The sequence below is a fragment of the Gasterosteus aculeatus genome, chromosome 12 (genome assembly GCF_964276395.1).
Source record: "Gasterosteus aculeatus chromosome 12, fGasAcu3.hap1.1, whole genome shotgun sequence".
Classification (NCBI taxonomy): domain Eukaryota; kingdom Metazoa; phylum Chordata; class Actinopteri; order Perciformes; family Gasterosteidae; genus Gasterosteus; species Gasterosteus aculeatus.
The window spans coordinates 10,511,669-10,527,062 of NC_135700.1; the positions used below are offsets into that span (position 1 = coordinate 10,511,669).

Below are 15,394 nucleotides of genomic sequence, written 5' to 3' on the forward strand. Positions count from 1 at the left end.
ATAGAGTAGCTTAAGAGCAAGACCCAACCCAACCCCTAACTGTGCCCCCCAAAAAATGTAAACCTCGGGTTAATAATGCATTGTAAGTCGCTTTGGATAAAAGCGTCAGCTAAATGATGTTCACAGTTTGTTATATACCATGTTTATTGTAAATTGAAGGAGTCAATCAGAGGCAAATTCAGTTTAATAACTCAAATCTATCACACCTGAAGGTGTGGCCCACACAACAAAATTCACAGCAAAAAAGACTGATGCTAACCAACACAAATATTATAGAATTTGACAAAAATATAGAACTTTGTATATTTGCACAACTTGTATTTGCTACATGTAAATCTGTTTGGGGTGCTTTTCTAGGCATTGTGTCACATCATAAGTGTCTGTGGGGATTCACATCAAAAATAAATTAATGAATAAATAAGCAAAATGTATATATGAGTATGATTGTGTGAGTGTTGGTTTGACTTTTAATATTTGGATTGCATACTGTCACTCTTTTTTATATTGTGAATTTAGACATTTAGTCGCTTTAGTGCTGAATATGATATGCGTATATAAGTGTAAGTTGGAGAATAAATGACTATCCCATTAAATACACTAAAGAAGTCCTGAAGGGCTGATTTTGCACGTATGAATAACATCCTCTGGGTGGTTGCGGAGGGGTTTCCTGATCCCGGGGAGGTGAGGGGGGTCATGTGCCCGGGCAGGGCAGCAGCAGCAGCATCAGCAGTCCCACTGTGAGACACAGAGGACTGTGGCTCAGTGCCGGCCCCAGTGACTTCCCTGCAGGAATAAAGGGAAACCAATTCAAATGCACTACAATGCAGGGTCGTCTTTTTATATCAGAAAAAAAGAACATTTTTGAATTGGTCAGTTACTCCACTATTAGCAGGCGATTTCTGTTGTGGCCGTTAAGTCAATGGAAGACTACTCATCATAATGTAATCTGTTTATTGTTATCCTCCCCAAAATGCACCTGCTTGCCAAATAACAAACATCAGTACAGTTTATTTCCACTGGCTTTGGTGAACCCTTGTTCAGTCATTAAGTTTCAATGAAATACACACACATATATATATATATATATATATATATAGAAAAACAACGGAAAAAATAGAAGTCAAATTCCATCTATGCTCACACATTTTTGTGTCAGCGTAGATGGCCAGCAAAGCCTATGTTGTTGTTTTTTATATTATGCAATATATTCTATGAAACAACTAATTGAAAATAATTAAGCAATTAAAGTAGATATAAACAGCCTGATTTTGGTGACTGTGAGCACAACATAGCGGAGCAACTGACAGCTGAAAAAAAATAAAACAAATAGCAAATAATGAATGAACAACCTCAGGACGATCTCAAAAAAGCAATTACATCTTTGAAAAAAATGTTGTAAAAATATTGTTGTTTTGTGAGTTTATTTTGGCAATAATTTTCTAACATCTTAGTTGTAGTGACCTATTAATACATATATTGTATTTTTTTTCACATCATTAAGTGTTCTATTTTGTGTTTACAAATATCAAAGACACTAAATTGTTAACATTTACATATGAAGTATTAGTAAAGTATGAGTATGGAATTGGGAGTAAACTTAATGTAGGGCGTTCACATTCACCACACAAAAAATAGAAGAAAAAAAAAAAAAGAATTGTATACCTTAAAAAAAAAAAAACTTCCTCACAATCATTGGTGTGCAATCAGTTTTTTACCTCTGAAGTCGACAGGCCTGTCCTCCCATGGCGTCAGCACCATAGCCAGAGCGGTCCTCTGGATGTCTGACAGAGCGGAGAGCTGCTCCACGGTCACTGCAGCCGCCTGCTCATAGGAGAACATGCTGATCTGTCTCTGGTGAAACACCACCTGTCTCAAAACGGACAGACATACAGAAACAGAGGAGCCAATTGGCAGAGACGAGATGAGAAAACATAAGGAGCCGTTAGAGTAATTGCACCAACTGAACCAGTCCAACCATTTGGGACTACAAAGAAAGAACGTATTAAATAGCTCTGAAGCTCTATTCCATCAAAAGAGCTCATGCTGCAAATATTTCTTTGCCGTTTCATCAAATGTTGACTTACAGAAAACTTATCAGGTGGTATCATAGAGACAGCCGCAGGTGTGATTCCTTCTATTTGCTCTCTAACCAGAGCTGACATTGCCATGTCTGGGAGACCAGCTGTAAAAAGGGCAAAGCGTTTATTAGAAAGTGAAGTAGAGAAAAGGTCTCCTGAGACAAAGACTCTGGGGTCCAACAATATGAGAGTGGCATTAAGATGGTGTCAAGAAAACAGATTTAATTGAAGAATTAAATGAGTGTGTGAATGTGGCGATGAACACAATACATTAGAATAAGCAAAACAAATGATATTTGTGCCCTACGTCCAATTAACACTACTGAGAATCTACACGTTTCTTACAGTGTATTAAAAATGCACCTGTCTCCATTGCTACAGAAGAAAAGTAAATTGTATTTCATTTGGAATTTGAATTTTCTCCTCCAAATGTGTTGAAGCCGGTGAGTGCGTAATACCTGCCAGAACGCCAATCTCAATGAACACAGCGGTGTCCCATGAACTCATGGATCCAAACGCAAGCTGGTTGGTCAGAAGCTCAACAAGAGCCAGCAGCTGCTCCTCTGAGCAGGACAGCCTGAGCTGACCCAGCCAGAGCACCGCCTTGCTGCAGCCACCGGGGGGAGACGCAGCGGAGCGAGTGGAGAAGGGAGGGGAACGACTTTAGACTGAATGTCATCAGCAGCAGAGAGCTTCTCAGGGACGCGCCTGTGAAACCCGCCCGCTTGGGTCTGCTCACCTGAACTCCAGAGGATTGAAATAACTCATCTCTGTGGTTTTTGCCCCACAGACGATGTGTCCCATCGCCACCAGCGTGCTGGAGTCGAGCTGGCTGGGGCTCTGCTGGGTGGAGTTTAACACGGCGGCAAACAGTGCAGAGAGCTGGAAAGAAAACGAGAGTTAATATCCAGATAATCTCTTTGAACGCTCAGTTGGTAGGCAAAATCTAATTCAGCTTCATTAAACAGTCTTACTGTCATTAAAGACCTCTCTGTGGCCATGGGAAAATGCAGATGTTAAACTCTGCTTGCTCAGAAAACTAATATTGAAAAATTCTTAAAGAAAGAAAAATGTCAAAAGTCAGAATGGGGTCTACATGACGGTGCATAATTAGATTTAGTCAATGCAGACCGTTTGCCAAAGCAGCTACCTGTCTGTTGCTCCATGCTCTGACTGCACCGAGTGCAGCGATGCTGCTCCGCTCAGCCAACCGCAGGCCGCTCAGCTCCTCTGGGGACAGTCCCATTGCCAAACCACCCAACTGAGAAATCACAGACTGGGAGAAGGACGGGACGGCGCCGTGTATCTTCACATTCAGTAAAGACAGCGTAGATACAAAGTGTTAAGACCTGGACGCTGCACAGAGGAATCAAACGCGCTTGACTGAACTGCAGAAGCATCTCACCCGCTTGACTTTTTGGAGCACCTGGCTGCGCTGGTAGGATACAAGGAACGGGTCACGACCCATCAGCTCCAGACAGTTGGAGAAGGCCGATGAAGACATGCTGAGCAGACTGTTGGGGGTCCACGCAGAGGGAGATGTTGTGTGCAGAATCTCACAAGTAGGAACCATAGGAGTCGCTGGTGAAGGATACAAACGCAAATATCTGATCAGGCCATGCGGCTGACGTACAACATATGACTTCATATGTGCGTTGTTACAATCAAATATTAATGTATGACTGCCATACATTAAGGGAATAGTTAGACATTGGACATGGAGCATCATTGCACGTCAAGATGTAAATGTGCATAATGTGGGTCAAACCACCGTGTGTTGTTATTACACTTTAGTTTTTGTACAGACTACAGTAAAGCAAAACATGATGCGTTACTTGGTGAGCTTATGTTATTAACGGTAACAGACAGATAATACTTTCCATCAAACTGTCAAACTGTCACTTTAATCCTGGTCTACTGGGTTAATAGCTCGTGGTCGGAGAAGCAGACGTGGCTTTATTCCTCAAATGTTGAACTATTCCTTCAGACAGAACCACATGTCTGTTTTCAGAGATCTTAGGAACCAACTTGATGCTCACGTGACAACACATTTATTTTCAGGAAGCCCAGGAAAAACTGCAAAACAAACTGCCGCTTCTCAAAAGATCTCTGACGCTCGTTCTCGTTCGAACAGCGGCTCCCAATTTCCCCACGTTCCCATCGGTGGTGACTCATGAACAGCTTCTCGATACGCCACAGAGTCATCAACGCCTGTGGAAACACAAACAGCCACACGTGTGGACAGGAACTTCACCACCTGATCCTGACACCTGCTGGAGATGTGATCCCTGAGGGATTCGTTTACAGCCTTTGTCAGCTAACCGGCCAGGATCAGGTAACAATCCCAACGCTTCACTATGGATTTGAGTACATCGAATAAATTCGGTACAGGAATACATACGAGGGGAATCTCCTGCAGCCTGTTGTCGGGCAGGAAGAGGAGAAACCGGTCCACCTGGCTGAGTGTTGTGTGGTTCCAGTTGTTGATTGGACTGTGAGGAAACAGGAACATTTGATCGCCTTGATACAGAAAGCTTGTGATATGTGAAACCCTAATGTTCCCCCCATAACTGTAAGCTTAGATACATGTCTTACTGTATATGTCAAACGTTTTGTATTGAGGATATGTGATGTCACGGATATATTATTATACACGGAAAATATTATTTGTTAAGACGATGTTGGCCCAAATAGTTAAAACATTAAATTTGAGTTGATGACGTTACCCAAAGGCGGCGGGTTCCAGCAGGATACCGGCCACAATGTCCATCTTGCTTTTGCTGTAGCAGAGCTCCTGGAGGAAGTCCAGATTCTTGATGAAGAAGCTGCGGTCAATCTGAATGAAAACTTCATCCACCACAAACGTTGCCATAATGCCCATTGAACGAAACTCCTCCTCGGTAAACACTCCAGTGTACATGCCCTGCAGAGAAAGAGCCCACCAAACATCCATCACACTCCAAATACATCTAACTGTTTTTTTAACTCAAAGTCTCTTTTCTTCTTGTTTCTTTGCCTTTTAACTTTTGAAAAGAGGAAGGGGATCAGAAAGGCAGCGCAGCGGGGCTCGACTCACCATCCTCTGTGCCACTTTGTCAACGAGCAGCTCCTGTTTTATTCTAGACAGCAAGAGAAAGTGGTGAGGGTCCTGAACAATAGTCCTCCTCAGGGTGTCCATCAAATCCGTGGGAAACGTCTTGATGGTGCTCACTCTGCAAGCAAACACAGGAACAGAATGAGAAGGAGATAAATATATCTAATACATTGTATATTGAAAAGGAGGGAGTGGACGTTTTACATTCAATATTAGTATAATGTGCTATACTTTCTTTTTGTTCCCTGCAGACATGGGAGCCATTTTACAGTGAAAGTTTTTGAGATCAAATTCTTATCTGTATATGATGAGGAGGCAATTTTCTTGCAGTGATTTTTTAAACATCTGAAAACCCCTCAAACACGTTAAAAGTGGAGTTATGGCATCTTCACACTTACGGCATGGACAGGGCAATCTCGGCCCCAAGGTCCTTGATGAGCTCAAAGAAGAACTCAAACTGATACAGATTCTCAATCAGACACTTTTTCTGTAAAAAAAAAAGAAAAAAGAAAAACATGCAAGTCAAAGGAAATGTCACATGTGATATAGATCAAATACAGCCGTCCAATAGCTCGTAGAATGGCATCAATCAAACGGGCACGTGTACCAGTGAGGTGTGGAGAGGACCGGGCTGCTGTCTGAGGAAAGACAGGATTCTTCTCACTGAAGGCGGCGAAGAATCAGCACGAAAAAGTTCCTGTAGAACTTTACAGCTGACGCCCGGCCCCACTGTTCCCAGACTCCTGATGAGAGAAAGGAGGCGAGAACCAACACAATTAAAAGACACTGAATAATTTAAGAAGTGAGCACAGACAAAAAAAAACAGCATATTCATATTTAAGTCAGAAATTAACTGTACTCACAGCAGATTTGCTTCATTTAGGTTCGGTTTCGTATCAAGCACCTCTTTGAAAATTGCTTTAGCCTGAGAAAACAATGGAAACAAGTGTTTTAACTTGTTGGTTCATTGGGTTTGCATGATCAGGTACGAGGGTAACGTGATACAAATAGTGTTTTTTGTCTTGTTTGTCTTCACAGGAAAGCCCATTCACAGTGTAAGGGTTGATTATATCTTTGCTCTTGCCTCTCCATTTAATTATTTAGCAGTTAGGCAAGATACTGTCACACACACACCTTCTTGTGACAGACAGACAGGGCATATTTAATCAGAGGAAGCAGGAACAGAGCACAACGTACAGGTCAAAGGCTCGGGATTAGATGCTCTCAGGCATCTAAAGGTGGACTGCCTTGAAGAGCCCATTACACTATTGGGTGAGACATCTTATTTTGAACTCGGTTAATCCACATTTTTCTTTTTAATTATTTGGTGGTTCATTATTTTTTTAATGTTGGCCATTAATATTATATGACTGCATTTCCGTTTGTCCCCCATGTGAACAAGCAAAGATGAATACCTGATGCACAGGTATCTTTTCTTGTTAAAATATTTACACTTTGAAGGTTGTGGTGCAACTGGCACGGTTTATCACTCGGCATATGCACCCTGTGACTGGCACCACCTTCATCAGGAGGTTTGGAGTAAAGCATTTGAAGTAACATGTCTTGTTATAGACATGTTATGTTATAGAGTGATACCTGCTGTGTGTTCCAGTGTTTTGTGGACACAGTGGTGATGTTGTTCACAAGCAGCTGAATCCTGGGCAGGACGCTAACAAGGGGCGTCCAAAAGAGGAACGGCTCCACATCCTCCTGCCAACCAATCACATCTGCAAAGGCCTGCTCAGAAAAGCAGTGACATAGTCATCCCTTTTTAGTTAAAAACAACGGACAAAATTCAAATATATCAAATATAGAATCTACCAAAATGCATGAAAATGATGTAGTTATGCGTGTGTCGTACCCATAGTTTGGTAGATAAAGCATTGACTTGGGGCGGGCTGAGCCCCGGGTTGAGTCGGGCGGCGGCGGGCAGAGACGACAGCAGCCTGTCTGATGAGAGTGTCAACAAGGTCTCCGTCTTGATTCCCACCAGGAGGGAGCCGAGCTGCTGCAGCTGGCCCGGAGCGCTCAGCTGGGCGGGGGGGGGAAAGGCGTGAGGTTTAGGGCGCAAAAAGGCACTCTTTATTAAATTGATATTCTGTTTACAAAATAACTCACGGGGGTAATTGAAGATATCTTTTCTACAATTATGGAAGCCTGAAAAACAAACAGAATGAGAGAAAAATAAAGGAATAACTACCGCTAACAAATAGATACTTGCTTCAGCTCTTTTATACCAAAGTAAAAATAAATGGTCATTCATTCTGGCGAGAAAACAGCTGCGAGGCTGAGGTACAAAGCAGCAGCTCCGTGCACAGCGGAGGGTGAAGAACAGCTCAGGCCTCAATAGCCTTCCCACCTCCGAGGGTCAGCGGGCTGAAGATCGCCTGCATGTCAGCTGTTCCAGTAAAAGCCCCACCAGCTGCCAGGGAACCCAACCATTCACAACAAATAAGCGTTTATGCATTGAAGGGGACTGATCTAAACCCCTGACTTTTTTTTTTCTTCCACTACACCAGATGTCTAGATTTGGATGACTGCTACATTTTCCACTGTGCATCGCGGGTTGCGAAGGCTCGTCTACCTGTACGGGGCTGAATGAAACTGAGGCGAGGGCAGGTAGGGCAGCGAGCAGCTGAGAGGGTGAGGCGCCCCGTAGGAAAGTCACACCCAGCGAGGGCAGGAGGTGGCCGATCTCTGCCAGCCGCCCGGGACCGAGCAAGGACGGGGTCGTAAATTCTGTGCTGTTCAGCAAAACACTGGAAATCTGCCCGTGGGGTTGAGAAAGGGCACAAAGACAGCATCGATATTGGAAATACTTCTTAAATGCAAGCGCACGTAGAAATAGAGAAAGAAAAAAACAATTAAAGTGAGGAGCTGCATAGTAACTATGTCGTTCCCACCAGATAGCCGGACGGACGGAGTCCCTCTCGAGTGCAGTTCATAACGATGTCCTGGATGACACTGAAGGCCTTAGTATTTTTGTACACGAGGAGGCCCTGTGGGTCCGCCAGGCATGTGAGATTTCCTAGTCTGAAATGACAGAAACTGTTTTAACAACACACACACACACACACACACACACACACACACACACACACACGCACGCACGCACACGCGCGCCTCGGAGCAGAAAGCTGTAAAAAGGTTTAGCATTCGTTATCTTCCTTAGCTGTTATCCATTACAATTCAGTGAATCACAATCCTTAGCCTCAATGCCATTTAAGCTTAAAAAAATAAGTCTAAGTCAAAGAGTTTAAGCAGGTTTAATTTTACACCTACTGATCTCATGTCTAAACAATGTACATGCATAGAAAGTTTAGAGGTGCCTCAAAATGATTCTTTGCCAACCTGGTAAAATCCTGAGCTGTCAAGTTCCTGTAGGTGCCAATGAGGCTGTGAGCTATGAAATCCTGCTTTAGAGAAGTGAGGGTGTTTCTCTGCAACACATCCAGTCCGTCCAACAGCTGTGGAGATGCAGGATGACAGAAATGCAGTAATGGATCTGATGAAAAGAAAATGCTAGAGCGGCTCTGTCTATGGTCTTACGAAATATGTCTCACCTCTAAAGCTCACAAACTAAAAGGTTACATATTGTTCAACTAAAGTACATTGCGGTAGTAAATTAGGCCGACTGACTGACGACTGTAGCTTCTTATTTAAGATTGCGAGTTAAAATGTCAAACTATTACTTTAAAACCTTGCGCGGTTGAGAACTCAAAAGTCAGTTGCCCCTTTATCTCCAGGTCATTCTTAATTAATGTACTCTATTTTTGCACAGAGGTGGGGACATTGACCATTTGCTACCTGTAGCTCTGTGCCCAGAGGCTAATCCAGCCGACTGGGTCCCGGCTTCTTTGGTTTCCCAGAAAGGTGTCAGAACTCAAAGGGCTGTTACCTGAGCAGATGAGAGGTGTTGGAAGTTGTTGAAGGGCAGGTAGGCGATCAGGTTTCCCGTGTCCCTGATGAGTGACTGATTAGCACTGATGATGAGGGAGGGGGACATAACTCTGCTGTACCACATGCCGAAGGCCCGCCTCCGCTCCAGAGTCATGGCCTGCAGGTGTCTGTTAATGGTCTCCCTCCTAGGGGGAACATTTGAATAAAAAAGGTATGTAAATCTGGTAAAATGTTCAGAAATGATTCTGAAAATAACGGCACTTAAGTTTAAACTGTAAAAATTCCAAGTGTAAAGATTTATTTTGTTGTTGTACTGAGCTGGTCCGTTGTGTCCATCCGTCTTAATGCAGAGCTAATTGCCTTCTGTTAGATATCCACCATACTGCTGTCATACCGGTATCATCTAACAGACAATTCATTCATTTATAAAAAACAAAAAAAGAGAATACAAATAATGCAAATAATTCATATTGAAAAACAACTCAGATGTAGAAATAGAAGTATTATAAGAAGTGACACAATCACATGTTTGTATTATTACCACATCACCTACACATTGACGTTGTCCTGCACCGAGGGCAAAGCTTCGATGTCGGCAGGGCTCGCCGCAGCCACCAGCGGCAGCAGCTCGGGGAAGAGACTGGCCTCCTTTACCAGGTGGGTCTGGAACAGTACTGACAGCACGGTGGCCACGTACTTATCGGGCAACTGGCAAACAGAAGCATGTAGGAATCAGTTCACTGCGTACTCTACGGAGACCAAACCCATGCTGCGGCCAGCTAGGAATTCCCGGGAAGACACAGGAAAAGCGAGCTTGATGTGGTCAGCGTGGCTTTTCCACCTTCAGCGTGTTCTTGTTCCCGCTGTAGTACTGGAGGATCAGTCTGACGGTGGTGATGTGAGCTGCGCCGAGCACAGAGCCCAGGCTGCTCGGCGGTAGACTGAAGTACTCCTGCACGCATGGAAATGAGTTCATAAAACAGCATGAAAAACACATAATAAATGTATACTATAGGTATACTATAACTAAGGTTATTTAGCATTGCTAAAAACTCCTACTAACATGAAGCTGGCTTGGCATTAATCACCTTTATGAACATATCCTCACTGGTCACGTCTCTCGATGTCTGCATCAGGCCAGTTAAGACTCTCTATGGAAGGAAAATACACACACACACACACACACACACACACACACACACACACACACACACACACACACACACACACACACACACACACACACACACACACACACACACAGCAACTGGTGAATAGATAAACTATAAAGTCCATGAATTGTTTTACACACTCTGACTGAAAATCTCTATTCACACTGTGCTAAAATACAGTGTGCATCATTAGATATTGCAGATAATATAACAAGCAGTCGTATAATGTAACAAAGTACGTTTACTCAACTGTTGAATTTTGAAGTACTTTAGTGGTATTATGCATTTTGCAAAATCATCAATGCTTTCTTTTGATAGTAAAAGTACATTTTGACATTTCAGATGGAGGATTGTTAATTGTTGGAATACTTCATTACTAATAACTACCTACCCCAAAGCACCGCAGCAACACCCTCTTTTCGTCCGCGTTGTTCTCTGTGTCAAAGTAGCGATCCACAGACGTTAAAACGCTCTGTCGTATGTTCTCGGTGACGTGCAGGGAGGTGTTCTGGACCTCCTCCAGGGCCAACAGGATCACCACAGTAGTGCTGGCTGCCTCCTCCAACACTTTGGCCACAGGAGGAGTCAGCAGAGCACCCACCCTAGAGCTCAGACCCTCCACCCAGCAGCGCACCACCATCTGCAGCGCCATATTCTGACTGGCGCCGGGCCGGCAGGCTGAGGTGAAGTCGGCTGAGCAGTTCCAGTTGAACTGACTCACCAGGCTTTTGGCCAGGCAGAAATTGGGACTAGCAGTGGTGGTGGTGGTGCTATTGTTGGCTGTAGCAGCGTTGTGTTTGGTGTAGGTGGCACACATGTTGCCGACCCACGCGCTCGAGGGCTCCGAGGAGAGCAAATGGAGGAGAACAGTGTTGGGACAGATGGAGGAGACAAAGCTGCTCTGGTCGCGCTCCCAGCAGAGGGTCAGGAGCGCCGCATCTGGCAGGGCGACGCTCCAGCTGGAGTACTGGCACTGATCTGCTGGGTTGAATCCAGTCGGGCCCGCTCCCAGTGCCCCACTTCCACCTGGAAACAGGCCTGGATTTGAATGGTTGTTACAGTATTTTATTAACCAGGTGTTGTCCTGATTGGCCAACAGGTTCTGGAGGACTGTGTCTTTGGCGCAGACTTGCGAGGTGAAGTTAAGCGGGTCGATCTCAGTGCAGAGAGCGAGCTCAGTCATGTCCACGATGATGGGACGCGTCCACTCAGAGTACCTGCACAACTGAAATACAGGGGATTGGGAAAATAACATCAGAATATCAATTCTGTACTACTGCACTGTTATCTATTATAATCAAAGCCTAATATCACAAATTTGCTTCGGGGGAGAAACTGTCCAGCGTTCGACAGTCCTTTGCCCAAAGCTTTACATTCTTACATCAGAACCCTCGGAAAAGATTATTTTTGTTGCATGTTAAAAGCCTCTAATTTAGCCAGTGGGTGGACAATTTCACTACACAATGGTACTTAATATAGTATTTGTCATTCCTTTCTCAGCAGCTGATAAAGGCTTGAGATATAGAAGACCCTTATCGTCAGGGTCAGGGGTCAAACTCTCACCTGCGGTAACACCGATGTTTCCTCTATTTCCTTCATGTCGGCGCAGACTGATTTCAGCCACTGGTTCAGAGGGTCCTGTAACAGATTTTCGATCACAGACGCCTTGCAGCAGACATTCTTCCGAAAAGCCAGCTGGTCTTGCTGCCAACAGAGGGCGACCACCGAGTCGTCCACCCGCCGCTGTCCCCACGTCTGGTAGTCGCACCACCCAGTCATGCTGGTGTGCTCCGTCGGCTCGGGGCGTAGAAAGGCCAGAGAGGAGTTGCAGTGACTCTCAAGCCAAGCGTTTTGTGGATTACGCAGCAGACTGTTCAGGAAGGTTTTGTTCGCGCAAACCTCTTTAGTGAAACCACTCTGATCGAGGCCGATGCAGTGTGACAAAACCTCGAAGGTGATTTGCATCAGATCGTGCCACTCTGAGTAACGACAAGACTCCAGTAACGGTGAACCCACGTTGGGGAACGGCGGTGGAGGCGGCCTGTTTGTGCAGTTGGGCATGAACTGCCCGTTTGCAGGGTCGGAGAATAGAAGCATGAACAACGGGATGTGCTCACACATGAGCGCGGTCAACCTGGGACCGTCCAGGCTCATGCAGAAGCCCAGCAAAGAGGGGTCCACCGGCACAGAGGGCTGGTCGACCCACTGCTCGTAGCCGCAGAACTGGCTCGCCAGGTAGCCGGGGTCCGCAGAGGCGTTGGCACAGTACCCGTACAGCCAGCGGTTCAGCGGATCCGGCAGCAGCTTTCTCATGAGCGAAGCATCGCCACACACTTGCTTGACAAACTCCTCGCGTTGGTTGTCGCTGCACAGTGAGATGAGAACAGCGTCCACCGGCCCGTCCTCGGCCCAGCTGTTGTAGTTACAGGCCAGCAGCTTGAGGTTGGAGGCTTCTCTGACCCGCCGGTAAGGCGCAGGAGCAGCGGGAGTCGCCGGGGGAGGGGTGGCCTCCCCAACGCCGCAGGCGGACCAACGGCCGAGCAGCGGAGACACCAGCGTTTGAGTGACGTGGCACGCGTTGCTCCACACCCGCTCCATCTGCTCGGCCCCGAGGGAGCCCAGCGCCCGGCAAAAGGTGAGCACAGACGCGGACGCCCCGGGTCTCGACCCCGCGAGGATGTCGGCGCACAGCGTGTCGTTGAGCGCCGCCAGGTTCCGCCGGTCGCATTTGAGCAGGACGTCGTCTCTGGCCTCCGAGGCGCTGCCCCGTTGGAAGGGCACAGTGGGAGGGCTCGGGCAGTCTGACCCCGGGTAGCAGGCGGCCTGTGCTGGAGGCAGGAGGACATCCAGCAGGATGTCGGTGATGGAGTTGGAGAAGGACCAGTTCACATTGTGGTTCATTCCCCTGAGCCAAAAAAGAGATTGAATAATTGTGGCAGATTATTTCAGCAACACAATAGCACGGATTCACCACCTGTGGACGGAGTGAGAGGTGCTCTGAAAAAGAAAAACTTGTTTAAAGTCTTCCTCACTTCCTACCTTAGATCATGATAAAGGATTTGCCTGATAGTTTCACTACTCTTGTCAGTGAATTGTTACACTCACACACACTTATTTAGTTACAATTAGAAACTAATTTTAAAACATAAGCATTTCGGGTGTGATGAAAACAGTGTCGTAGTTGCAAATGAGATAAAAGAATCTGATATGTTCTTGATTGATACTAATTATTCAAATGTTCATGTCGATTTAAGCCATAGAATAGTTTTTATATATATATATACACACACATAATATAAAATATGAATATTGTGAGGCACCTATGACTATAAGAACAATCCGGTAGTTGTCAAAAGCTCCCCATGGTGTCTTGACATTTCACAAATAATGACTCACCACATAATGAGCTGCTTGAGATCTCCTGACGAACAAGTGGAACAACAATAACATTAGTATGAAAAAGTTAAAAACTAAAAGCACATGCGACACATTGGGGCACACAACTATTTGTTCTAATGAAGGACGGCGCTTCACCTTGCTCACAGGTCTGTTGTCCATCTAAAGACGGGGTTCTGATTCCGAGCTGTAGAGCTATTTTGATGTAGTCCATCGGCGTTCCGAGCAGCGTCCCCATGAAGTTAGACATGTGCGCCACAGCCGCATCCACCAAACCGCTCAGCAGGGCCCCGGAGAGCGGCAGGCCCGAGAGGACGCCGACAACGGCCCGCGGAAGCCCGCCCGCGGCCCCCGGGGCGCACGTGCCGGAGCCCGTCAGGGCGGACACGAGCGCCAGCAGCGGCCCGCCGTCCAGCTCCAGAGGCGCGGCCTCGGTCATCTCGGCCTGCGGGCCGCAGTCCGGCCTCCCGGAGAGGAGACACACCAGGGTTCTGGGAAGGTCGTCTAGGAATCGTCCCCTCGCCAGGTCAGTGAGCGCCGCGGAGTGCGCGCTGGCGTCCGAGGCGCCGGAGATGCGCGTGTTTCGGTCTCCACGAGACGCGGAGAGGGTTTGATCAATAACTTTCTGGATGTCTTCCTGTAATTTGATGGAATCGTCAGTAGTTTGCTCCGATTTCCTTTGTATTGAAACGGGCTGTGAGGACACGTGTCTGACAGCACACATGATGCCTGTCAGAAAGCAAGAAGAGGGGGAAATGTTGTTTATGAATCTACATTTAAGAATTGCACTTTTTTGAACTAGTTAGATATTTACCATTGCAGAAGTTTAAAAGAACGTTTGAGTCCTGCAACAAGCTCTCACCAAGTGAACACATCTTGACAGTTTGCCTTTGTATTATCAAATAGATTGCGGTCTCAGCTTCATCAAACCATTTATTTTGTACTCACCAACCAAGATGCACACCGTGCGTGCAGCAGGGGACCACATTGTAAGTGTCTTCAAGAAAAACAAGCCACCGCTCCAGACACTAACAACAATAAACAGCCGTCCTATTTTGCTGATGTGGCAGAGATATTCGGCCCGATCAGAAGAACAGGCGTCATTATTAGTTCACAAGTTAGCGTTCAACAAGCTGTCGCTCCTCCATCAGACTTCCTGTGTGATGATCTCTCGCTCTCACGGGGCCACTTCTGAGAGGCAGCAGCTCCTCCTGAGGCCCCACACACCTCATGACGGGGGGAGGAGGGAGGGGGGGGCTGTGAACCACGCAAAGGATTCCGGTCACAGGTGGTGAATTATTAACGCAGTGTATCGATTAACTCCTGCGGCTGAAAGCAGAGTCCTGTGCGAGGAGCCGCTCTCTGCAGAATCCATTTCAACTGCACTCCATTAAAGTTCTGTAAACTTCCAAATGGATTTCTAAAAAAAGTCACCTAAATAATTACTGAATGAAAACGTTCGCGAGCGTTTAAAGAAAGCCTCTAAATTAAATGGCTCCCACAGGTTGTTTTGTACATATAAAATATTGGTTCATTTTAAACAATACAAAAAGGCGCTGAAAGCAAAAAGTTAAGACTTCACAATAAAACTGTTTGGAACCGTTCTATGCTACTCAAGCCAAGAAGTAATATGCACCCATTGGTTTAAGCAAAGATTGCGTGCTTCTCTTTACCACGATGTGACTCTTTTCAACATTCTCTCACGTACCATCTTCAGACAGCCAGGAGAAATAAAAACAAAGGGCATGCAAGAG

General features: G+C 45.9%; 1 protein-coding gene across 1 annotated transcript; it reads right to left on the minus strand.

The window, feature by feature from the left end:
* Nucleotides 1–166: 166 nt before the first annotated feature.
* strc1 (stereocilin 1) lies at nucleotides 167–14,766 on the minus strand. Its single transcript, XM_040163739.2, has 29 exons — nucleotides 14,589–14,766; nucleotides 13,779–14,369; nucleotides 13,641–13,665; nucleotides 11,808–13,149; nucleotides 10,636–11,469; nucleotides 10,161–10,223; nucleotides 9,914–10,024; nucleotides 9,626–9,780; nucleotides 9,071–9,257; nucleotides 8,524–8,639; nucleotides 8,076–8,205; nucleotides 7,757–7,939; nucleotides 7,291–7,329; nucleotides 7,034–7,204; nucleotides 6,769–6,909; nucleotides 6,036–6,097; nucleotides 5,780–5,915; nucleotides 5,571–5,659; nucleotides 5,155–5,290; nucleotides 4,805–5,001; nucleotides 4,480–4,570; nucleotides 4,118–4,289; nucleotides 3,484–3,659; nucleotides 3,229–3,384; nucleotides 2,818–2,960; nucleotides 2,537–2,685; nucleotides 2,085–2,182; nucleotides 1,716–1,866; nucleotides 167–783 (listed from the first exon to the last, which is right to left on the minus strand). The coding sequence occupies exons 1-29, from the start codon at nucleotides 14,626–14,628 to the stop codon at nucleotides 692–694; spliced, it is 5,976 nt and encodes a 1,991-aa protein (XP_040019673.2). The 5' UTR covers nucleotides 14,629–14,766; the 3' UTR covers nucleotides 167–691.
* Nucleotides 14,767–15,394: the final 628 nt, after the last annotated feature.

What these genes read in the sequence shown, in the direction of transcription:
- strc1 (XM_040163739.2), bottom strand. Translation starts at nt 14,628, where the DNA reads ATGTGGTCCCCTGCTGCACGCACGGTGTGCATCTTGGTTG. An exon ending in GTGAGGATATGTTCATAAAG is followed by an intron (nt 10,025 to 10,160) that starts GTGATTAATGCC and finishes CCATGCGTGCAG; the next exon opens with GAGTACTTCAGTCTACCGCC. An exon ending in CTAAATGAAGCAAATCTGCT is followed by an intron (nt 5,916 to 6,035) that starts GTGAGTACAGTT and finishes TTCTCTCATCAG; the next exon opens with GAGTCTGGGAACAGTGGGGC.